Source organism: Mandrillus leucophaeus, unplaced genomic scaffold, assembly GCF_000951045.1.
Source record: "Mandrillus leucophaeus isolate KB7577 unplaced genomic scaffold, Mleu.le_1.0 Scaffold685, whole genome shotgun sequence".
In the NCBI taxonomy this organism is placed as follows: Eukaryota; Metazoa; Chordata; class Mammalia; order Primates; family Cercopithecidae; genus Mandrillus; species Mandrillus leucophaeus.
This window is the reverse complement of record NW_012107419.1, coordinates 1,703,830-1,730,018: the sequence shown is the minus strand read 5'-3', so window position 1 is coordinate 1,730,018 and position 26,189 is coordinate 1,703,830. Positions and strand designations below refer to the sequence as shown.

General features: G+C 34.8%; 1 protein-coding gene across 1 annotated transcript in view; it reads left to right on the top strand.

Moving 5' to 3' along the window:
- The window catches only part of GUCY1A2 (guanylate cyclase 1, soluble, alpha 2), a 298,023-nt gene that overhangs the window by 153,767 nt on the left and 118,067 nt on the right, over positions 1–26,189 (top strand). The window contains exon 7 of the mRNA XM_012002396.1: positions 24,150–24,157. Coding sequence (XP_011857786.1) covers positions 24,150–24,157 — 8 coding nt within the window. The remainder of the gene's footprint in view (positions 1–24,149; positions 24,158–26,189) is intronic.

Below are 26,189 nucleotides of genomic sequence, written 5' to 3'. Positions count from 1 at the left end.
CTTTTCTTCTGGGCTCCTGGTTTTAAATCTTTTCTTTTTTTTTTCTCATAGCTTGACAGATGGTTTTTGTGTCTTAATTAAAAGATTAAAGACTAGGCCAGTCCCAAACTAATTCCACTGGCATCAGAGAGAAGAATTCTTTACATATTTATCTATAGGCATTATTGAATTTTTTTTTTTTTTTTAACTATCTGGTAGATACAGTGAGATCTCTTTTACAAAAAAGAAATAAGTACAGAATTAAATGTCTAATGAGCATCAGGAACACAAAAAATGTGAACCTACGTTGACCTGCTGTTTAACTTCTTCCAATATGGAAGAGAAAGTCAATGAGCACCTAAGTGATCTTTCAGGAAAGCAAAGAAAATCCATGTAACATGTTTGTCTCTAGCACTCATCCTTGGTTATGTCTCCTTTCCTTCAAGTAAACAGTTAAGAAACACCCAATTGCAAATATGAAACTCATTCTGAAAGAAGAGGGGGAGCAATACTGTAAGGACTTCAAATTTCCTACTCTATTATTGGAAAATGGAGTATTTTTTTTTAACTGGCCTCATGGATTTTTGTTAGTTTTTTGTTTTATTTTAAATAAGAAGAAAGCATTACTTCTATGAAACATAAGCCATTTGCCTTCTCATATACTTGGCCTGGGGTGGACGCTGGACATTGATAATATTTCACAGCATTTCCAGGTGATTCTAATATGCAGCCAGAATTGAGAAATTTTAGAAGTACAGGGAACTCCAGCTTGAAAGATGGATAGAATTAGGACATGTAGAGATTGTGGGAGGTAACTTTAGGTGAAGAGAATAACACAAGCAAAGATTAACCTACTGATGGCAAGGATTTGCCATTCTTTTCCACAAATGAAGCCTTTTTTTCCTGTTACGTTTACCTGAAAGGTAACTGGAAAAACAGTGCCTTAAAGTTCACTCATTTGTGAGAATCACAGACAGAAGCATTTCTGTGATATTAGAGAAGAGTAAGATACTGTTCTTGATAACAGCCTGCAACTTATCATTTGTGGCACAATAAGCCCTTTCACTCTGATTCTGTTAGACAGGCCCATCCATGGCAAGATATTAAACAAAACAGGGTTTATTGAAAACATGTGTGATAATAGCAATGATATTGAAAAAGAGCAAAACAGTACAATCCTGGTTTTTATGTTTCAGCTTTGACCACAGGCTTAAAACGTGTATTTCAAGCCTGTAAATATTGATTGTGAGACACAAGAAACATAATATAAATATTTTGAAGGAACAGTCATTAAGAGCAGTGAGTCACAGATAGCTACCAGATGAAAAGAATAAACCCAACTTTGTCAGGGCTTCGGATCAGAGTAAGGTTTCAATTTTTATATCCACTGTGAAGAGCCAAATTGAAGATGAATATGAGTAAATATTGTTGATCCATACTACTGAGTTTGTCTGGGGATAAATGTTTCTTAGGTATTGCACATATTCTGAATTCATAAATACATATACTATGTAAAAACATGGAAAAACCCTTCGGAAATGTTTTCCTATATTATATTTTCAGAAAGGCACAAGTTTTAGAGAAATCATGTAAGCAGAATGGCAGATGACATGGGCCATATTTCCATGTCAAAAGTAAATTAAAAATCTAAATTAGTACCTGAGGTTAAAAATACTTATGTCCACAGATTCCAGAATACAAAGGAAAAGTAATGCCAGCCAAATCTGAAATATAAACAACTACAAGTTTTCTTTGTATTTGAAAATATTGCTTTGGAGCTCTGTATAAGAAGATGCTTACTTCATAAACATGCATGTGCAAGTGTCTTTTTCATATAAGGACTTCTTTAAGAGTGCCCTCCAATGGTATAAGATGCTGACCAATGTTACACCTCATTTCCTGAAAGTTTCTAGGTGCTCTATGATGGATCCTATCGTGCTGAGAGTCAACAAGCTTTGTAATAATAAATAGGAGATTTTTCTCACAATTTTCAAAGTAATGTGACTTTAAAATAAGGATAGGAAGGAGAAAAGTAAATTCAAAGAATCAGTAAAGTAATAAGAATAATTAGTATCGTGTCAGGAGAACTAAATTCTAGTTATGTCTCTGTCAGCAACTAGCTAGAGACTTTGGGTAAACCATCTTACCTATTGACTTCACTTGCAAAATGGACATTATGCTAGTATTTCAGTAATTTCCAAATGTTTGAAGAAATAGAACCTTTATCAGTGAAGTATAGAAAACTTTCTTTCCTCTACTTTTACAGTTAAACTGTTCCTGAAGTTCTGACCCTTTTCCTATTCTTTACTTTCACATGCTTTTAATTTCAGCTTCTCCCACTTGCTGTTACACCCCAATGTATCTAATACATCTCTATAGGTGTATTTCCCTGCCTTTCAGTAGCCCTCTATGTTCATCCACTTTTTAATTTTTATTTTTTTATTTCAATAGGTTTTTGGGAAACAGGTGGTGTTTGGTTACATGAGTAGATTTTGGTGCACCCATCATCCAAGCAATGTACACTGTACCCAATGTGTAGTCTTCTATTCCTCACCACCCCCCACCCTTTCCCCTGAGTCCCCAAAGTCCAATATATCATTTTGTTTCATTACTTTCTTAATAATATTCAGATATTGCATCTTATTACTCCTTTAAGCTACTCATCCATAGCTCTCCATGTTTTCCTTATAAACTTTTCAAAATCATTGCAATTGTTTTCACAAGCAGAGCCTTACTGGAATTTGTACATGTGTGGAAGAACATAATAAATTTCGAATTTGCTGATGGTTTCACTTTTAAAAATAAATAGAACCTTTTTCTCCCTTGAATGAACTTTTACTTGGAATCATAATATGTAAAACAGATGAAGGCAAAGATGCAGGAGAAGTCCTTGAGTCCTACCCTTTCGGCCTTTCCCATCCTTATGAGACTGACATGGCACTGCCACAGACACCCAAGGGCCTTGCTACTCAAAGTGTGGTCCAGGAATCAGCTGCATCAGCTGGTTAGGGATGCAGAATCTCAGAAGCTTATTAGACAATTTCAAGCTCCAGTGGAACCTACTAAATAAAAATCTACATTCTAACAGGCCCCTTCCACCCACCACCCACCTTTGTTCCTCCCCACTCCCGTTTTACTCACCACCATGATCTGTTTCACAGTAACGTTTGAGAAGTTCCACTTTAGATATAGATGCAACTCCATTTGAAAAGTAACTACTGGACTAGTTAACTCACAGAAATGAATGATGTTCATTTTGTCCTTTCACATACCACACTGACTGATTCTCAGCTGGAAGCCCAGTGCGCAAGAAGAACAAGAAATAGTGGCACTAATGCCATTTTTAGAGTCTTCTAGAAATATAGGAATATAGAATGCAGGGTTTTATTTTATTTAGTAGACAGTCCAGTGCTCTGTTTATTCTACTACATTGACTCAAAGAAAGGGACTACATAGTGGCCTTTCTGTATATTAGCATATCAGTCAGGGACCCAGCAGGAACTTAATGGCACACTCAATGGGGAACTTTTTAACAAAGTTGTGGGCAATCTTAAGAAACCACTAAGGGATGGTGAAGCCCCTAGGGACTAGCAATGGTGGGAACCACTAACACTGTGAATCTTGATGGAGCAAGGGAAGGGATGGAATCTAGGGAAAGCTTTAACGGTGGGAAGGGAACTGTGGGAGCTCTTGCTTTAGGTGGAAGAATATAGCCACTGCCAGATCACAGATCAGCAGAGAGCAAACCAAGAGGATGAATAAACCAGACTTTCTCTCCTCTCCCACTCTAGTCACCTGCCGTTGTCTACCACTGGCCAAACCCAACTGGAAACTAGAGTGCAGGTGAATGATTTGACGCAGTCTCGAAAAGTCATCTTCCTGCGGTACAGAGCAGGGTACAGAAGGTGGAAGGTGAATTTAAAGAGGAAATTCAGAATATCTAACGTGATAAATAGTTGGATTTGTAAATAGGAAAAAAAAAGGTAAAACAGTAAAATTCTAATGGAAAGGTTTCATTTGCTTGTTTACATATGTGTTCATACAGTTATGTATGTATGTGTATTAAGCACAAGGAGGAGTTTCTAAGAAATAGTGAGATGTAGCAGAAAGTGTGTGCTTTGAAGAGACTTTATACTTCTGCTGTGGAAAGTTTTAGATAAGAGAATGTTGTTAATCTGTATTTATCTAGCACATACCCTTTTGTAGTCTCTGCTAAGGACGCTAAAGTATCAAACATGGTCCCTCAGAGAGCTATGATCTTGGTTGAAGGACAAAAATATAAAATACGTTTCTAATATGCACATGGAATGGAATGGTTTATTTCATTCATTCAGCCAATATTTATTAAGTACCTGCTATCTACCAGGCCATGCCTTTGAGTCCAATCGGAAATTCAAAACAAATAATGAATCAAAAATGATTTGGTCCCTGTCCACAGGGAATGTGTAATCTTGTTTGAAAGACGAACTTTAATTACACAATTCAAGCATGATAAGTGTTTTGAAAAGAGAAATACGGAGTTTTTTTAGTAATTTATATCAAATACACCTAACTTATATTGGGGAGCCAAAAACGCCTCCCTGAAGCATTTAAGAAGTATAAATAGGAAGTTTATAGAGGATAGTAAGGTGAAGGGCAGCTGGGGGTCAGTGGATGAGCGTGTTTGCAGGGGCGTAATAGCAGAATGGCAGAGAAGATCATGTGTTCAAAAGGCCCAGGGAGAAAAGAGATCATGGCATATTTAACAAAGTGAAAGTAATCTATTATAACTGGAGCAGAAAGTAAAGGGAGTGTGGTGTTTGTCCTTTATCCTACAGCACTAGAAAGGTATTAAAAAATACTGTAAGTAAATGAATCACTCTATCAAATGGAAAAATTATGAATATAAAATTTGGACTTCTATTATTACCATTTTGAATTAAAACCTTATGTTGACATTGTTTATTTCTGAAGTTTTTCTGAGAAATAAGCACAAGAATGAATTTTTCTAAAAAATTTTTCCAAAGTTTATTTTTTACTTATGATTTAAGAAAATAGCTGAACTGTTCTGAATTTTCTGTCATGTTTTGCTGTATATTAAAGTAATAACATCTTTTAAAAGGAATTTGGTTAAGTGTTCTTTATTAGCAATTTTGTAAAGATAGAACCATTTTAAATTAATTATTGCCAAAAGTAGGATACAAAAAAAAATCACAGAATTATGTCAGTAATTAGGAAATAAATTTTATGCCTCTTTGTGTGTATGTATGTGTGTATTCTTACTGCTGGAATTTCTTAATCTCTTTGTCAGCAACAGCACTTACTTTCTAACTTCTTCATCTACCTCCTCAGCTTACTGATACTTCTATATCAATATAGTTATTTTGCCTTTCTGTAGAAGGTAAATCACAATCAATATGTATTTCTTTGAATTCTAGCCAAGCAAAAAGGACATGCAGAGTCCCTCTTGAGCTAGAAGCATTTATGCAGACAGTATCATTTCATACAAACATGTATTGTCAAAACCTATCATAAGATCATTGTCAGAATTACTGAGATCCTGTCAATCATATGTTTCTCCATGTTATTATTTTTCCAAGTATCTTCTTTCACCACTACCGTAGCCCTGATGGATATTAACACAGAAAAAAAGAATAGTGCAATCAATAGTGCTTCTTTTCTTCCGGTAACAATACCATCATTTTTGGTACAGATGAGAAGTACCTTATTTCTTAGGTGAATGTATAGATGATGGACACAATTGAAGGAATGATTTCTTAACCAGCTTACAGTGTCATATTTTCAAACTTTATGAATTCAGTGGCTCATGTTAAATTATTTTACAGTAGACATTTTTCAAATCATGAAGAAACTCGGAAAATTTGTATACAGTAGGCTCTGATCTTGCCAAATGTGGGATTATTCTGAGACATAGTTTATGATAAATTACACCAATTGCTCATGGTCTGCGGTTGCTTATAAAGATGAAATTTTGTTTGTCTATTAGTTATTAGTTAACAGATATGAATACAATTATGAATATATGTACATAAATTTGCAAATATTTGATCCTTCTGAAATTAAATGAATTCTACTTGTTTCCAAGATGTTTTCAACTTCAACTTTATATATTTTCATTTATTCATTCATACATTGATTGACTCTACAAATATCAACTGAAACATTACTGTGTGTTAGGTCCCATGCTAGACTCTATTTTTAAAGTTGACTTCTAAACAGATTCTGCTTTGAAAAAGCTTTCAGTTTAGAAAGAGGGTAAGACACGAAGACATACAAGAGAGAATGTGCTAAGCACCAAAAGAAAGACTTGTGCAAAGCCATTCTACATCTGAGGTAAGTGAGGTTATTTCTACTTGAGAGGGTAGGGTCATACACGAGGGACATTTTTATACTGGAGGTGAAATTGGGAAAGCATCTCCCAGAATGAATAGGACAGAGATATAGCAGGATTGGAGAAAAGCACATTTTTCCAGCCTGTGAGGAAAGTATTAGCATAGAGAGTGCGCTCAGAATACAGAAGATGCAAAACATGGAGTAAGACTGGATCTTGGAAAGGCTTGGAATGGTGATCAGACTGCATGTTCTACAAATGGAAAAATAACCAAAAACTATTATTAAACATAAATAGCAAGGTGATTCTTCTCAGGAAGAAACTAATAATACAGTGGGGATTCATTTGTTTGCAGGAACAGTTGCAATACAGTGGTGACTATAAATTTATATGTACCAATTTTTCAGTATACAGTAGACCCTTAAGCAACACAGATTTGAACTATGTGGGTTCACTTATGTACAGATTCTTTTTTCAGTAAATACATTGGAAGATGTTTTGGAGATTTGCGACAATTTGAAAAAACTTGCAGATGAACTGTGTGGCCTAGATATATTGAAATAATTTAAAAGTTATGTGGAAAGCAATGTTCTTCAAAGAGCTAGGAACAGAACTACCACTTGACCCAGCAATCCTATTACTGGGTATATACCCAAAGGAATATAAATCATTCTACTATAAAGATACCGGCACGCAAATGTTCACTGCAGCACTCTTCACAACAGCAAAGACATGGAAACAACTTAAATGCTCAGCAATGACAGATTGGATAAAGAAATGTGGCCCATATACACCATGGAATACTATGCAGCCATAAAAAAGAACAACATCACATCCTTTGCAAGGGACATGGATGGTGCTGGAGGTCATTATCCTTAGCAGACTAGTACAAGAAAAGAAAAGCAAATATTGCATGTTGTTACTTGTAAGTGCGAGCTAAATAATGAGGACTCATGGACACAAAGAGGGAAAAAATAGACACTGGGGCCTCCTTGAGTGTGTAGGTTGGGAGGTGGGAGAGGATCAGGAAAAAATAACTACTGGGTACTAGGATTAGTACCTGAGTGATGAAATAATCTGTACAACAAACCCATGTTACAAAAGTTTACCTATATAACAAACCTGCACATGTAGCCCTGAACCTAAAATAAAAGTTAAAAAAATGTAGATACTAGTTAATTCATCATTTACTACTATAAAATATATACAAATATATTCCAAAAAGTTGAAATTTATAAAAACTTATGCACACAAACACTGACTGTGCCGGGCACTACCACTTGCAGTTGAGAGAAATGTAAACAAATGTAAAGATGTAGTATGACATCATAACTGCATAAAATTATCCATAGTACATACTGTACTATTGCAATAATTTCATAAACACCTCTTGTTGCTATTGAAGTCCTATTACATCCCCTTAAAATGGCATGTGATGCTAATCAGATTTGCAGGAGCAGTTCATTTCTCCAGTAAATTGCATATTACAGTAAAAAGTTACCTCTCGGTTTTTGTGTATTTTTTTATTGTGTTTAGTGCAATAATGTAATTCTTGAATAACACCATGGGGCCCACATGAAGTCCCACTAGTGATGCTGAATGTGCGTCCTTGAGGCAGAGAAAAGTCATGACATTACAAGAAAAAGTTGAATTACTTTATATGTACTATATGTTGAGGCCTGCAGCTGCAGTTGCCTGTCATTTCAGACAGATGATTCATCTTGTAAACAGACAATGTAAACTTATGGTATTGATGAATACAGTAGAGTACTGTATATGTATTTTCTCTTATGATTTTCTTAACATTTGATTTTTCTCTAGCTTTATTTTAAGAATATAATGCATAATATAAAATACAAAATATGTGTTAACTATTTATCATATTGGTAAGGCTTCTGGTCAGCAGTAGGCTATTAGTAGTTAGGTTTTGGGGGAGTCAAAAATTATACATGGAATTTTAACTGCATGGGGCACCAGTGCTACTAATCCCCGTGTTGTTCAAGGGTCAACTGCACTTTTTTCATTCTTAATATTTACGCTTTTTAATCTCTATATGGTTTATAAAACTTTTCAATTACATAATTGTTTCTTAAACTCAATACAAAGAACCATTTGAGATGCTTGTAAAAGATAGCATACTATGATTGTTATTAATATAATTTGGTTATATTCCATAGAAAATTTTTGCTTAGATTTACCTACATTTGTCCAATTATTTGTTTCCTGTTTTTTTTAAATCCTAGACTATTCTGGGTTCATTTTTCTTTATCTCAATAATGCATTTTTAGAATTTTCTTTTGTGTTAGATTATTCATGGAAAGGTCTCTTGGTTTGTGTTGATCTCATTAACATTATAAAAATATAGCTTTTCTGAGTGTACCACACTAGGATGACAGTCACTATTTCTCAATCCATCGAAAATATTATTCCATTATGTTCTGATTTCTATTACTGCTATCTAGTGTCAGTCTTCTCTCTCTGCTTTTATGATCTCCATACTGAGTATCTGTGGATTCATGACTAAGTGTCTAATTCTGGATTTCATTTTATTTATATTTCTTGGTGGATGCTGTGCTTAATATTGTGCGTTCATATTTTTCATTACTTCAGGGAGCTTCCAGCCTGGTACTTCAAATTTTACCTTTCCCCTACTCTCTTTATTCTCTCCCTCAGGTACTCTGATTAATTTAGATTTTCACATTCTATATCCTATATCACTTGATCTCCTTATATTTTCTACTCTTTAGGTATTTGTGCTACATGTTATAGTATTTTTAGATCTATCTTCCAGTTATAGTTCATTTATTTTCTTTAGTGGCATCTAATATTTTATTTAACCCATCTGCTGTTTTGTTTTACTTTCAACCATTTTTCAAAAAATTTATAAACATTCTATTTTCTTTTCAAATCTCCCTCATCAGTTTTTAATTGTCTCTCATTGTATTTTTGTGATGTCATTCTTTACTTCTTTAAATGTCCTATGTATGTTTTGTATTCCAAGTCTTAGAATCTAGTATTTGATGCCCTTGGTGAGCTAAATCTATTGTGTTTTTTCCTACCTACTCTCATTTCTGGTGGTGAGTTTTATTGTAAATTTGGTGATTGTTGATTGTTACCTTATATTTGACTTTATTTTATTCTGAGGAAAACTATGATGCCTAATTTAAAGATATATTCCATGTAAGAGAAGGTTCACGTGTTTCCACAGGGATCTTGGAGGTATTACAACCCTAGAACCAATTTAGTCCCTTCCAAGGTTTCAGGTATAATCCAAGAATCTCATTTTCAACTTCTCTTCCTTGCTGCTAAAGTAAGCTAAATCTCCGAAATGCAGTGCAGAGATTGGCATTTACCCTCAAGCTATCCCATCTTAAGTTTGTACTTACAGCACATAGTTAAGCTTTTAGCTCAACATTTTTGCTTTTATTTTTGCTTAGGCCCCTTGGAGATTTTTCTCACCTATTTTAAGCCCAGCAGTGTTATACAAATTATATTTTATGCAAAATCTACTTTTTTTGTTTGTTTTTCATGAGGCTTCTTCCAGCCTATTGCCAGAAGCTGAATGATAGCTATTTTTTGCCTATAGCACAGTATCAGTCTGGAAATTATCAAGTTGTTTTGATCAATATAGGTAAGCCAAACTGGAATACTTTAGAATAAACAAACAAAAATGAACTTGGCATCTGATTTGTCCAGTTTAGTAGTCTCTACTGATTCTTTCTACTTTGTGCTATTTGATTGCAATCTAAAATACTGTATTAGTAAAATACTTAAAATGAACCCAGAGGATAATATGCTAAGTGAAATAAATCAGGCATAGAAAGACAATTACTGCATGATCTGATTTATATGTGGAAACTGCAAAAAGGCTAATACATAGAAGCAAATATTAGAATAATGGTTACAAGGGGTTGGGGTATGGGAGAAATGGGCAGGTGTTGGTCAAAGGGTGCACATTTTCAGGTATAAGATGACCAAGTTCTAGGGACCTAACGTACAGCATGATGACTATAGTTAATGTACTATATATCTGAAATAGGCTAAAAAAGTAGATCTTAAATATTCTCACCACAAAAAATAAATATGTGAAATGATGGATATGTTAATTAGCTTGATTATGGTAATCAATTCATAATGTATACATGCATCAAAACATGTTTTTGTATACATTGAATATATAAAATTTTTAATTTATCAATTGTACCTTAATAAGGCTGAAAAAAATTTCTCTTTTACAGAGTGGTGACTGGGCCACTCAGTGACTACTACTGCCTAGCTTTTCTTAAAACTTATTTTTTATTTTAATATGATTTGCAATAGAAAATTAAAGGGAAAATGGAGAATTGACTCAATAAGAAGTCTAAGACATGAAAAGATATTTTGTCTGTTTTTCCAGTAGTTAATAATCTTTACTTATGGTTTTTTTTTTCATCTAAATTAGCCATTCCATTAATATCTATAGAGTGCCTACATGGCATGTACTCTTCCACATGGTAGAAAACATAGCAAGGAACATATAGACAGAAATCTCCACTCTTATGGATCTAGTATCCAATCATGATAGACATAAATGAGAAAAGGTAGTAAAATAAATAGTACGGTAGACTAAGGAGAAAAATAAAGCTTGGAAAAGGAGTCAAGAATGGTGAAAGTTGTTGTAATACTAGATGGGTAGATGGATTCAATGCTTCTGAGCATTTTCTTAATGCATTCTGTGGACTGTTAGATCAGAGGCGGATCACTCCCATAATCTAGTGAACAGATTGTTTAGGACAGTGAGTGTTATGGGTTAACTGTGTATCTCTTCCGAAGATACGTTGAAGTCCTAACCCCCAGTATCTCTGAATGTAATCTTATTTGGAGATACGTTTCTTTACAGATAAGCTTCTCTATTACTTCTTTACAGAAATAATCAAGTTCCAATGAGGCCAGTAGGGTGGACCCTAATCCGGTATGACCTCTGTCCTTACAAAAGGGGGAACATGTGGACACAGACACAAACACAGGGAGAATGTCATGTGAAAATTAGAGTTATGCTACTGCAAGCCAAGGAACTACCAGAACCTAGGAGAGAGAATGGAGCTCTGTCAACACCATGATCTCAGACTCATAGCCTCCAATACATATGGCAGTGAATTTCTGTGGTGTAAGCCACTCAACAGCCTAGCAAACTTATGTAGCCAGCTTAATAGTATGTAGGACAATAGTAGATGCTGAGCTAAGGGCTCTAAAATTACTTCTAGTCTACTATATAGCTACTTTCATTAATTTAACAAATATATGATGTTTATGATATACTAGGGACTATTCTAGAAAATTTGTAAATATTAACCAATGTGCATCCAAATAACAATTGTGTTATATAGGTTCATTTATTATTTCCATTTTAAAGAAATAATATTTTTCAAGCAAACATTACATGGCAGGGCAGACATTCTTAGACCTTATATAGGGGATTTTCCTGAGGGTACACATATGCAAGTTTTTAAAAAGCCCATTCTCTAGTGACAGTGAAAGACATAGGCAAAGGACATGCTCCAGACAAGAATACCTGTATCCTAGTCCTGCACCTCTGTTTCCTGAGCCATAGACCCTGGACATGTCACTTCATTCAGTCTCTGTGTTATACCTTCTAATAATACTAACTAGGTTACTATAAAATTAAATCAGATGATAATTTTAAATGTTAAAATAAACATCAAAAAGGAATAAAGTCTCTAATACATAGTTTGCCCTAGAGATTTTCATTTTTAGAGGGATTATTACCCTCAATATTTTCCCAAATAATGTATTAATTTATAAACTACTTGTGAACACTGAGATTTAAGAAACCATTTAAATTATTTAGAGAATACTTGAAAGGCTTTAAAACCATCTGACTGGAATGCAGACTACACATACAATTACTTTCAAAGAGATAAAAATTGATATGCAATTATAATTCATGATGATTAATGTTGAATGAGCATAAAACCAACTGCATGTTAGTCCCTTGAGCAAAGCTTTGGACTCAGAATTACAGATTAAAATATGTGTTAATCTCAGGACCTGCCTTTAATTAATTTATGGCATAGAACCTAAAAATGGGAAGTAGATTAATTAAAATGAGAGTGAATATAGTCAGACTGGGTTGGGAAAGAATCTTTATGGATTCTTTTCACCACAGTCTTAGTATGGAGGAGGTGCGAGTCTAGATCACATCTCAAGTGTATGATGGAGTTGGGGGAAAATGATTTCTTACCAAGACCTGGTGTATTAGTCAAGGTAAATATTGCTAGCTGCTATAACAAACAATCTTGAAATCCCAGTCCCTTAAAACAGGAAACATTTATTTCTTGCTCACATCATAGTTCTGAGGCAGGTCAGGTGTCTCTACTGAGCAGCCCTGCTGCAAGAGAGACTGTGGGATCCAATCTCCTATCTTGTGATTTTACCATCTTTAGACAAGTGGCCTCCATGGTTACTGGGGAAAGAGTAGAGAAGGAAGTGGAGAATCACATGGGCTAAACTCACATTCCAATGGCCATAACTCAGTCATTATCTCTGTAACCTGACAAGACACTGACCAATAACCTTTTGCTTTCTGCTGTTATTATATGAGCCTTTCTTCAGTGCTCTAAATATGCAATTTTTCTTTTCCCTCTGGGACTTTGAAATTTCCTTTACCCATCTTGGGGCACTTCCTCGCCATATCCTAATAACCCACGTGCTTTTCACCATCACAGCAAGCCTCCAAGGAACACTTCTTCCGTTAAACTCTATTATCTTGTCAAGAAGTTTTTTACATGTTGTTCATGTTCACGGGAATGTCTAGAAAGAGAAATTCTGATCTGCGTCTGAGACATTTTGCTAGTGCAAAGTCAACCTTCATCATGATATTATAATTTATGTGGTAATTGTATGCTTTGTGAAACTATTTTTAACTGATAAAACTAATCAGAAATCTATTTGTAGACATTTTAGTTGTTTCCAGAGTTTCGCTGTTACTGAAAATGCTGTACTGAATAAGGATGTATTTTTAATCTGTATTCCATGCTTATTTAATATAGCTTCATAAAATGTATTATAAATTCTTCAATATAATTTCATTATTAATAGTTCCTGTTGGTAGTATCTTTCATATGCCAGCTGAATTATCATTATCATTGTCATAATGCTTAATAACAACAATAATAATTGATAGTTGTTGCATGCATGTATATGCGGGTACTGGCGTAGGCTTTTGATATGTGTTATTTCATTTAAACTTCATTGTATTAGTCAGGGTTCTCTAGAGGGACAGAAGTAATAGGATAAATGTACATATAAGGGAGAGTTTATTAAGAAGTATTAACTCACATGATCATAAGGTGAGGTCCCACATTAGGATGTCTGCAAGCTGAGGAGCAAGGAAGCCAGTCTGAGCCCCAAAGCTGAAGAACTTGGAGTCTGTTGTTCGAGGGTAGGAGGCATCCAGCACAGGAGAAAGATGTAGGCTTGGAGGCTAAGCCAGTTTAATATTTTAACTTTCTTCTGCCTGCTTTTATTCTAGCAGTGCTGGCAGTTGATTAGATTGTGCCCACCTGGATTGAGGGTAGGTCTGCCTTTCCCAGTCCACTGACTCAAATGTTAATCTCCTTTGGCAACACCCTCACAGACACACCCAGGAACAATACTTTGCATCCTTCAATCCAATCAAGTTGGCATTCACTAATAACCATCACAAGTCTACCCCTTGTCAACTTGAACCCATACACACCTTCTGAAATCACACATGATCTTCAAATAAAGACAATAATAAGTTCATAATTACTCCTAACATAATACAACTATCCTTTGTACAACCAGAAATGCACCAATCCCCAATCCAAATGCTTTCACATAAAGTTAATAACACTTAAATGCTGACATGAAGTCAATAAATCTTATGTCATATGATAAAGGAGAAATGAAATATATTTTCTTAGAACAAGTGTATACACGCAGAAACATGTTCTTAACAAAACACAGAGGAAATACTCATGACAATTACACTCCTCATTTCTGCAACTGGTCATGTGATCGTAGCTGGTATTGATGACACCTTCTACTACCCATTCTGTATTCCCTTTGCCTTCACCAAGCACCTCAGCAGGTCGTGGTTTTTTTACTTGGTGGAGTGACCCAAACCTTCAGTCCTGAAGGATCTGGGCTATTTGTAGACCTGCCTGGATTGTGTTGTTCTAGTTTCCCATTGACATTAATCACATCACAGGGCATGGTAATACTAAAAGACACCCTAAGGGATCTCCTGTATTCCACACATATTCTTCCTGACCTCCATTTTGACATAGTAGGCTGATTTCATCTTGATAGTCCAGGTCAGTCACCCCAACCAACACTGTAACTCCCTTCTTAGCCTGTTGACTTAAAGGTAGGAGGAGCTCAAAGTATCCAGGTGTCAATCTTAACTTCCAGCTTAATAGAATTGTTGCATTCTTCAATCCAATCAAGTTGACATTCAATATTAACCATCATATTCATCCTAACCCTGTTCTGTTAAAATTATCATTATCCCAGTCTTACAGATGAGGATGCTAAGACCCTGAGAGGCCATGTGATCTGTCTGTCGTCACTCAGCCAGCAAGTGGTGGAACTAGGTTTTAAAGTCAGGCCATTTTTAGTTTCAAAAGTCTCACTCTTTTCATCTTTCCACACCATGTATGGGAAGAATACTGAGTGAGACAGGCGGTCCAGGCCCCAATCAGGGCTCCCTGACTTATAAACTTGTATGATCTCTGGCAACTCACCCAAACCTCCCTCATCTTAGCTTCTCTGATTACAGTAATTGTGGTTGTGTGTTCCACACAACTGCAGGAAGACAAAATGCAACAAGGTATGTGGAAACTTTGAAAATTCCAACATGCTATACAAATCCGAGGGTTAATTAGAAGATTATTATTGAGTCACAGATTGACTTTGTTCATCAAACAGACTCTTGGCAAATATTAAGGATATGCCCAGAGCACTCAAATCTCCAAATTGGAAACAAAGCAAACATATAATTCCTCTTATAAAATATAGCAGTGCGACTGAAAATGTAAGGGCCCCTTTACATCTTTAATGTTTTCACGAATGTGGAGGAAAATCATTAATAAAGTTGTTAAAACAAATACTCTCTGGAGCATTTGTTGAAATAGTTCTATGATTCATCTTTGATTAATATATTTACAGGCTACTTGATGGCCTTGTTCATGTCCTAGCTCTGGGATTCCACTGAACTCCACATTCTAGTCTTCACTCTTGTGAAAACATATTCTGGCACAGAGTCGTCTATGGTGGGCTGTGTAGGTCAAGAGGTCAGGGTTCAATCCTTGCCTTCTTGCCAGTTTGCCTTGTGATATCATGCAAGTTGTCCTCCTCTCCATGTCTTGTTTTCATTTATACCATTGAGTGGATGGATTGGATGGACAAAATGATATTTGAGACAATAGTTCCCCAGTCTAGTGGATATTTTGAATCACGTGTAGTTGTTAAAATTAAAAAAAAATCTGAAATAAGGCCGCATAGCTGCAATCAACTGATCTTTGACAAAGTTGACAAAAATAAACAGTAGGGAAACGACAACCTAGTTAATAAGGGGTGCTGGGAAAATTGGCTAGTCATACACATAAGAATAAAATTGAACTCCTATCTCTCATCATATACAAAAATCAACTCAAGATGGATCACATACCTAAACATAATACTTGCAACTACAAAAATCCTTAAAATAAAATCTAGGAAAACCTTTTCTGAACATGGGTCTAGTCAAATAATTTATGATGAAGACCCGAAAAGCAAATGCAACAAAACCAAAAATAGACAAATGTGACTTTATTAAACTGAAAAGCTTCTGCACAGCAAAAGAAAAAAATCAACAGAGTAAATAGACAACATACAGAATGGGAGAAAATATTTGCGAATTATGCCTCCAACAAAGAACTAATAGCCAGAATTCACAAGAAACTCAAACAACTCAACAAGAAAAAACAAAAAACAAAACAAAACAAAAAAAACAAAACAGCTACATTAAAAGTAGGCAAAGGACGTGAACAGACATTTCTCAAAAGAAGAAATACAAGCAGCCAACAAACATGAAATAATGATCAGCATCACTAATCTTTGGAGAAATGCAAATTAAAACCACACTAAAATATTATCATACACCAATCAGAATGGCTATTACTAAAAAGTCAAAAAACAATAGATGTTGGTGTGGATGCAGAGAAAAGGAACACACTGTTGGTGGGAATGTAAATTAGTTCAACCTCTATGGAAAACAGTATGGAAATATCTCAAAGGGCTAAAAATAGAACAAATGTTTGACCCAGCAGTCCCACTACTGGGTACCATTATATTAAAAATGACACCTGCACTTGAATGTTCATCACAGTACTTCACAATAAGAAAGTCATGGAACCAACCTAAGTGTTTACCACCTGTTGATTTTATTTTAAAAATGTAGTATATACATGCCAAAGAATACTATGTGGCCATGAAAAAGAATGAAATCATATCCTTTGCAGCCACATAGATGGAGCTGGAGACCATTATCTTCAGTGAACTAACTCAGAAACAGAAAATCAAATATCCCCTGTTCTCACTTATAAGTCTACAGTAACAATGGGTACACACGGACATAAAGATGGAAATAGTAGACAGTGGGGACTCCAAAAGCAGGGAACTCAGGAGGGCTCTGAGGAATGAAAAATTACTTCTTGGGTACAATGTTCAATATTTGAGTGATGGGTACACCAGAAGCCCAATCCCCACCATTATTCAAAATACCCATGTGACAAACATGTACATGTTCCCCCAAATCTACATTTTTTAAAATAACAATTACAAATATTAATATCTTCTGTGTCTTATTTCCTATTCTCCCTCTTCCTAGAATACATTCCAATGCCTTCAACTATTATTTTAATCACAAAATTGTTGATGACAAATTGTGATGTTCCAATGTATCTTTTTTTCATTAATATACATTATACTGTATAACCTGTGAAAGAAATGCTTTACTTTGATAAGGGACAATGATGAGTACAGGAGTTAAAAAATATTCTTAAACTCTAGACCTTTTTGAGACCAAAACTATTGAAATTTGTATTACTTGTTCAAATTGTTCAGCTGGAGGCTATTATCCTAAGTGAATTAACACAGGAACGGAAAACCAAATACTGCACGTTCTCACTTATAAGTAGGAGCTAAACGTTGAGTACATATGGATGCAAAAGTGGGAACAATAGAAACTGGGCCCTGCTTGGGGGAGGAGGCTGAGAGGAGGGTGAGGGTCAAAAAACTACCTGTTGGGTACTGTGCTGTCTACCTGAGTAATAAAATCATTTGTACACCAAACCCCAGCAACACACAATTTACCCATGTAACAAACCTGCACATGAGTTCATTGGACCTAAAATAAAAGTTGAGAAAAGAAAATAAAAAGAAACAATGATAGTGGAAAATTTCATAATTTTACTTTTGTGTCATGGTCAATTAAAATGTTAATATTTAGCAAAGCAAGGAAAAAAACAAATTCTTCATATGGTAATGTAAAAAGATAAGTCTTGAATTTCTACGTAAATCCTAAAATTTGAAAAATAAATAAATACTAAATTTAGCAGTCCTCTGTATTTCTTTAGCCATAGACTAAGCAACTGTTCTAGTATTCCTTTAGAAAGTTCCTTTTGTACTCAAATTTTCTTAATTCTGTTTATGCAACAGCCAGGATTCTCAGTATGTAACAGTGGGTTTTGCCAACTTGGGTCCCAGCATAGATTCTAGTTATTTCTTTTAAATATTTAATGCAATTCACCCAGAATGCCAAAACACTATCCTTATTACTAAGTAATATGTTAAATAAACACCCCTGACTTGTTCCTCACGCTTAATCCACAGAATTGAAATGAATGGAAGAACAAATAAATTTTAACATAAAATAATAATTTAATGATAATATAAAATAATACACAAACACATACATAATAGTAATTGGATGTTAGTCTTTTTTAAGGCTTTATCAGAATATTTTGTGTTAAATTGGCTGGGCCAGAATGGCCAGTAAGACTTTACACATCCAAATGGCTCTCTATTATGCTGTGGAGGTGTCATTCATTCCTGTGTAACACTGTGTTAGTGCTTTGTGCAGAATCGTTTTTGTACTATTTCCTTGAAAAAAGTAGAGAATTTTCTGTCATTGCAGAACATTGAATGGTGGTGCTGTATATTTCTTATAGCTTCTTGAAGTGTAGTTATATAAACCAGAGATATAGAAATAGAACCCACATCTCCCATGGGATGTGTGAATGACAGTGTGGTGACAAAAGCACCCCAGGGGTTCAGGCTAACTGCTGGTTTTAAAGCAAGGAAAACTTTTCGTTCTGTGCCTTTAATGTGTATGATTTACTGATGGTGTGAATGTGCTGAAAAATAAAATCCTTTTCATCCTTTGGGAAAAAAGGCAGCTTGTGTAAGGTATTAAAGACTGCATATAAATTTAATATTCTCCACATAGCATAAAATTTAATGCTTAAGTAAAATTGAATAAATCTAAAAGCAAAACATAAACATTTCATATTTGGAAAATTTGCACAACAGAATGCCAAAATATTTGTTGATGATGTTCTTTCAACTATAAAGCACAGACCTATTTCCTTTAAATATTATATGAATCCTGCTGTGATTTAAAAAGAAAAGTGACATCTAATCGTGGAACGTTAAATCGACTTGGTTATGTAGTTTACGGCTTATTTATCAAAAAAGAATTCAAATCCATTTTTAGAATGAATTTCTGAGATTTAAAGAACAGAAATGAAACTAAATGCAAACACACAAGAAAATAAACACAGAAAGATAAATTGTCTGAAGGGCTATATTTTTGGTATTTTTGTTTATTTAATGAATAAACAATATGAATTATATAGTATCTCATGTCAACAAAGGCAACATTTCAATCTATTGAATAAACAGTAGCAGAATTCGCCTTGAGTTAATATCCTCTCCTCACACATATACTTTTCTATGGTTCACTTCAGTAAAAAGGCAAATATTTTCTGCTTTAGTTCCTGCGTATTTAGAGTGCTTAGGCTAGGCCGGGTGCATGGGTCATGCCTATAATCCTGGCACTTTGGAAGGCTGAGGCAGTTGGATCATTTGAAGCAGGACTTTGAGACCAGTCTGGCCAACATGTTTAAACCCTGTCTGTACTAAAAATACAAAAATTAGCCAGGCATGGTGGCGTGTACCTGTAGTTCCAGCTACTTGGGAGGCTGAGGCAGGAAAATCACTTGAATCTGGGAGGCAGAGGTTGCAGTGAGCCAATATCATGCCACTGCACTCCAGCCTGGATGATAGAGTGAGACTGTCTCTAAATGAATAATATTTTTTTTAAAAAGTGCTTAGCCTAGTATTGGCTGCTCACTAATCAAGGTGGTGTGTGCTGAAGGCTGCGGTGACTGTGACAATTTCTTAAGGAAGACCATAATATTGGTAGGTTTTAGATACTAAGTAAATATTTTTAAAACAAATCAATGAATCATTATTATAAATGCAGACATTAGGATGATATGTTTTGAAAAAAATTAATAGCCCTATGGGGGAAAGTTGGTTTTGTTTCAAAGCACCTTATTTTTTTGGAATAATTGTGTGTTAAGAATCAAAACACAAATACACATCAAATGATGAAAACAAATAAGCAAGAAAAACAAACCTCTTCTACATTATTTTTATTTATTTATGTTTTAACTGAAAGTTTGTGTTCTTTGATCAACATCTCCTCAATCCTTCCATATCCCAGCCTCTGGTAACCACTATTTTAATCTCTGTCTTTGAGTTTGAATTTTATACTTCAAATATAGGTGAGGCCATGCAGTATTTAGGTACTTGTCTTTCTGTACTTATTTCACTTTACATAATGTTCTTCATGTTCAAACATGGTGTCTCAAAAGATAGTCTTTTTTTCTTTTGTAAGACTGAATGGTATTCGCTTGTGTATCCAGGCACACCTCAGAGATACTGTGGGTTTGGTTATAACCACTCCAATAAAACAAATATTACAAAAAGGCAAATCACACAATATTTTTTGCTTTCCAGTGCATTTTCAGTTCTTTTCACACTAGACTGTAGTCTGTTAAGTTTGCAATAGCATTATGTCTGAAAAATGTATATTCCTTAATAAAAACAAACTTTATTGCTAAAAATGCTAGTGATTATCTGTGCCTTCATCAAGTCATAATCTTTTTGCTGGTGGAGGGTCTTACCTTGATGTAGATGGCAACTGACTGATCAGGGTGGTGGTTGCTGAAGGTTGGGGTGGCTCTAACAATTTCTTAAAATAAGACAACAATGAAGTTTGCTGTATCGATTGACTCGTCCTATCACAAAACATTTCCTTATAGCTTGCAACGCTGTTTGATAGCATTGTATTCACAGTAGTACTGCTTTCAAAATTTGAATGTGTTTTCTCAACCTCTGTGCTGCTTTATCAACTAATTTTCGGTAATATTCTAAATATTTTGTTGTCATTTCAACAGTGTTCACTGCGTCTTCACCAGGAGTAGATTATATCTCAAGAAATCACTTTCTTTGCCCATTCGTGAGAAATAACTTCTCATTCATTTAAGTTTTATCATGAAATTGAAGCAATTCAGCCACATCTTCAGGCTCTATATCTAATTCTAGTGCTTTTTGCCATTTCTACCATATCTGCAGTGATATCCTCAACTGAAGTCTTGAAGCTCTCAAAGTCATCACTGAGGGTTGAAATAAACTTCTTCCAAACTGTTAATGCTTAAGGTGGCTTCTTTCCTTAAACCTCATGAACCGTCCTCTGCTAGCTTCAAGCTTTTTTCTGCAGCTTCCTCACCTACCTCAGCCTTCACAGAATTATAGAGATCTAAGGCCTTTTTCTGGATTAGGCTTTGGCTAAACAGAATGTTATGGCTGATTTGATCTTCCATACTTACCATTAAAACTTTCTCCAGATCAGCAATAATGCTGTTTTACTTTCTTATCACTTGTGTGTTCACCAGAGTAGCATTTTTTGAAATTTCCTTCAAGAACCTTTCATTTTCATTCGCAACTTGGCTAACTAGCTTAAGAGGTGTAGTTTCCACTGGTCTCAGCTTTTGACCTGCCTTTCTCACTAAGCTTAATCATTTCTAGCATTTGATTTAAAGTGAGAGCCCTGCAAGTTTTCTTTTCACTTGAACACTTAGAGGTCATTGTAGGGTTATTCATTGGTCTAATTTCCATATTGTTGTTCTTATGGAATAGGGAGCTCTGAGGAGAGGGAGAAGAACTGGGGAACAGCTGGTTGGTGGGGCAGTCAGAACACACACGATGTTGATTAAGTTCACTGTCTTATATGGGTGGTTTGTGGTGCCCCAAAACAATTACCATAGTAACATCAAGGATCACTGATCACAGATTACCATAACACATGTAATAATGAAAGAGCTTGAAATATTATGAGAATTGCCAAAATATGACACAGAGACATGAGATGAGCATATGCTGTTGGAAAAATGTCACCAGTAGATTTGGTGGCAGTAGGTTGTCACAGATTTTTGATTGTAAAACTGTGCAATATCTGCAAAGGGCAATAAAGTGAAGCACAATAAAATGAAGTATGCTTGTATAGACCACATTCCATACCACAAGTATCCATTCATCTGTTGATGGACACTTAGGCTTATTCCATATTTTGGCTATAGTGTATAATGCTGCAGTGAACATGGGGGTGCAGATAACTGTCATTTGATTTCATTTTTAAATATATACTCAGTATTGAGATTGCTGGATCATATAGTAATTCTATTTTTACTTTTTTGAAGAATGTCAATACTGTTTTTCATCATGGCTGAAATATTTTCCACTCCCACCAACAGTCTACAAGGGTTCTCTTTTCTCCGCATTTTGCTGGTACTCATTATTTTTCATCATTTTGGTAATAGCCATTCTAACAGGTATCAGGTGATAACTCATTGTGGTTTTAATTTGCATTTATCTTTTAACTTGCATTTATCATTGATTAGTGATGTTGAGCATTTTTTTTCATATTTCTCTTGGCTATTTGTGTGTCTTCTTTTGAGAAATGTCTGTATTCAGACCTTTTGCCCATTTAATCTGTTGTTTTCTTCTTAGTCAGTTATTTGAGTTCTTTATATATTTTGGATACTAAACCCTTGTAAGACATATGGTTTGCAAACATTTTCCCCTATTCTGTATGTTGTTTCTTTACTCTGTTGACGTTTCCTTTGCTGTGCTGAAGCTTTTTAATTTGATAGAATCTCATTGATCTATTCTCATTTTTATTGTCTGTGCTTTTGGGGTCATGTCCAAAAAGTCGCTGTTCAGAGCAATGTCAAGGAGCTTCTCTATGTTTTCTTTTAGTAGTTAGTGTCTAGTCTTAAATAGGAGCTTTGGAACTAAAGTTATAGGAGCTATTTTTGCTGGAGGTCCTAGTGCAAATACTCTAAGCTTAAATGATAAACTTTGCATAATGATAAATCTTTGGGGCAAGATGACACCTATCAATATATTTTAAGGAAAATTCATATTGTAATTGTTTAATTTGGGCCAGATATAAATGTCATTTCATATGCCTCATCATATCCTAGCTAGAAGATGAATGTTAGAGGACAAATGAATTATTTCTTCATTAACCTAGCTCATGTAATCTTTAGGAAGGGGTGGAACTGCACCACATTTAAATGTTCCCTCCCCTTTTATTTTCTGAAAGAGACTGAAAAAATTGTGTTAATTCGTTTTCAAATAGTTGTTAGAATTTTCCAGCAAAACTATTTGTCCTGAATATTTTTTTTCAAAAAAATTTAAATTATACATTTAATGTTTTTAATGGTTATAGAAAGATTCAGATTATCAGTTTCATCTTGGTTGAGTTTTGGTAGCTTGTGTTTTTTCAAGCGGTTGGTTCTTTTAAACTGTCAGATTTTTTAATGTAAAGCTGTTTGTGATATTCCCTTATTATTCTTTTAATGGCTATATTAGCTATAGTGATAACCCCTATCTTGTTCCTTATGTCGATTTTTGTTTACTTACCTGTCATTTTCATCAGTGTTGCTAGACTTTACTGATTTTATTGATGTTTTTTCGAAAAAACCATTTTTTTGCTCATTTTCTTTATTGTTTTCTTGTTTGTAATTTCATTGATTACCTCTCTTATGGTTTTCGTTTCCTACCTTCTGCTTGCTTTGGGTTTATTTTGCTGTTATATTTTTCGTTCTCTGAGGTAGACACTTGGATTATTGATTTGTGATTTGTTCTCACCTTGATTATAAGCACTCTCTTCACTGCTTTGGCTGCATGCTACTTATTTTAATATGCTGTATTTCCATTTTTGTGTAGAAAAGTGTTGTTTCCTTTTCACATTGTTAGGAATTTTTCTATTGTCTTTCAGTTACTGATTTCTAGTATTATTTCATCTAGTTAACATATGCTGTACAATTTCAACTTTTGAAATTTATTCTGGTGTTTTTTTTTATGGCTTAGGATTTGGTCAGTATATGTTCCATGATGTCCTTGTTTTTTGTTTTTTGTTTTTTTTTTTAAAGAAAGAGTATTCTGCTGTTGTTGGATTGTCAAATTATTTTAGATATTAGATAGTATTTGTAGATTTTGTTATTTTTGTAGATTTTGTTGTTAAGGTATTAGTTTTCTGTGGCTACTGGAACAAACTACCACAAACTTGGTAGCTTAAAACAACATAAGTTTATTCTTTCATAGTGCTGCATGCCAGAAGCCAAAGTGTCAAAAGGACCAGAGGCTCCGAGGTAGAATCTGCTTCATGCTTCTTCTAGCTTTTTGTGGCTGCTGGCAGGTCTTGAGGTCACATCACTCCAATCTATGTCTCTTTGTTCATGTCACCTTCTCCTTTGTGTGTAGTGTGTGTGTGCATGTGTGGCCTCCCTCTGCCTTCCTCCTGTTAGGCCACTCATGATGATCAAAGTATCAGAATATATAATATTATCATATTTGTCTCAGTCATCTCATATGATTTAGACAACTCATGAGGAGAAGATATTTTATGTATTTACCCATATTTCTAGTCCTTCTGTTCCTTTTCTTCCTTCCTGGTGCTCAAATATTTTTTTTCTCTTTTTCTTTCATTTGAAGACCTTTCTTTAGCCATTCTTTAAGAGTAGATCTGCTAGGACAAAGATTTTTAGTTTTTGTTTGTCTGCAGATGTCCTTTTACCCCACTTAATTATTGGAGGATAGTTTCCCCAGATGTAGAATTCACAGTTGACAGTTCTTTTTCAATTTGAAAAATAATGTGCTACTTTCTTCTGGCCTCTATAATTTTAGATGACAAATCAGCTGCCATTCAAATTGGTGTTGCCTATAAGTAATGTGTCATGTTTCTCTGGCTGCTTTCAGAATTTTTTCTTTGTATTTAATTTTCAGAAGTTTAACTGTGATGTATCTTGGAGTGAATTCCTTTCAGTTTATCCTTATTTAGAATCCATATAGTTGAATCTGTGGGTTTATGTCTTTCACCAAATTTAAGACATTTTCATCTATAGTTTATTCAAATACTATTTCAACCTTACTTTCCCTTATACTTTTGGAACTCTTAGGATGTGAATGTGGATTTCTTTTTTATTGTCCTAAAGATCCCTAAAACTTTTTTTTTTTTTTTGAGCCTATTTTCTCTCTGTTGTTCAGATTCAGTAAATTCTATTAAGCTGTCCTCAATTCACTGATTCTATCCTCTGTCATCTCCATTCTAATTTTGAGCCCACCCAGCATGTTTTCTATTTTTGTTGCTGTATTTTTCAGTTCCATAATTTCCATTGGTTATTTTTATATTCCTATTGCTTTACTGAGATTTTGTGTTTTTAAAATTCATTTAAAAAAGAATTTATAATTGCTTGTTGAAATATTTTCTTATGCCCTCTTTAAAATTCTTGACAGATAATTCCAACATCTGATTCATTTTGGTGTTGGCGTCAATCGATTGTCTTTTCTCACTCAAGTTGTGATTTTCTTGGTTCTTATTATGATTCTTATTATGATGGTTGACTGTCTATTATATTTTTGACAATTTGGGTATTGTGTTAGGAGACTCTAGATTCTATTTAAATTTTTTATTTTAACAGTCAATTCCTCTGTTTAGGCTTGGCATGTAGGTCCTGGCCTATTTTTGTGGTTTTTAGTTGCAATGACTGTGTAATTTTCAGAGGTTATATGGTGCTATTTTCATCTTGGTTTATTTCATGCCTCATGGCTCCTACTGTCCTTGGTAATGCTGCTTGAGGGTGCAGAGCAAGCTTCTCCAGGTCAGATATTCTTATGTCTCTATATGGAGGGGATTTTCAGCCCATGTGGATGAAGAGTAATTCCCAGCTGGGCATTTGTTGTGCAAAATTTCTCTTGCTGGTGACTCTAGCCATATACTTTCTTGGGTAGTGAGTGATGGTGGGTTTGAGAGGGAGAATATCAGGACATTAAGGACATTGAAGCTTCTCAGGCTGGGCACTGTCTCCTGCTTTTTTAGCTAGAGCTAGTTCTTTGAAAGCAAATGTTGCTCTGTGAGAGCAATAGCCCTTCTGGAAGCCCCTTTAATTGTTGAAGCACCGGGGACATATCATTGTGTTTGTGCTTTCATAGATTACATTGCAGGGATCTGAAAGACCAGAAACTAAATCTAGAAGTGCCCAGTTTTTGTTACTGAACTGAATTTTAAAGAATAGGCATGGAAATAGCAACTACATCTATGTGTGTAGCAACAATTTCTCTCTTTTCAACTGCCCATTGTGAACATCTCTTTAAGGTTGTTTTGCCATCACATTGATTTATATTTAAAATTGTAATTTCTTCGCTTCTCTCTCCTTCACCATCAGGCTTCCACAGTGGT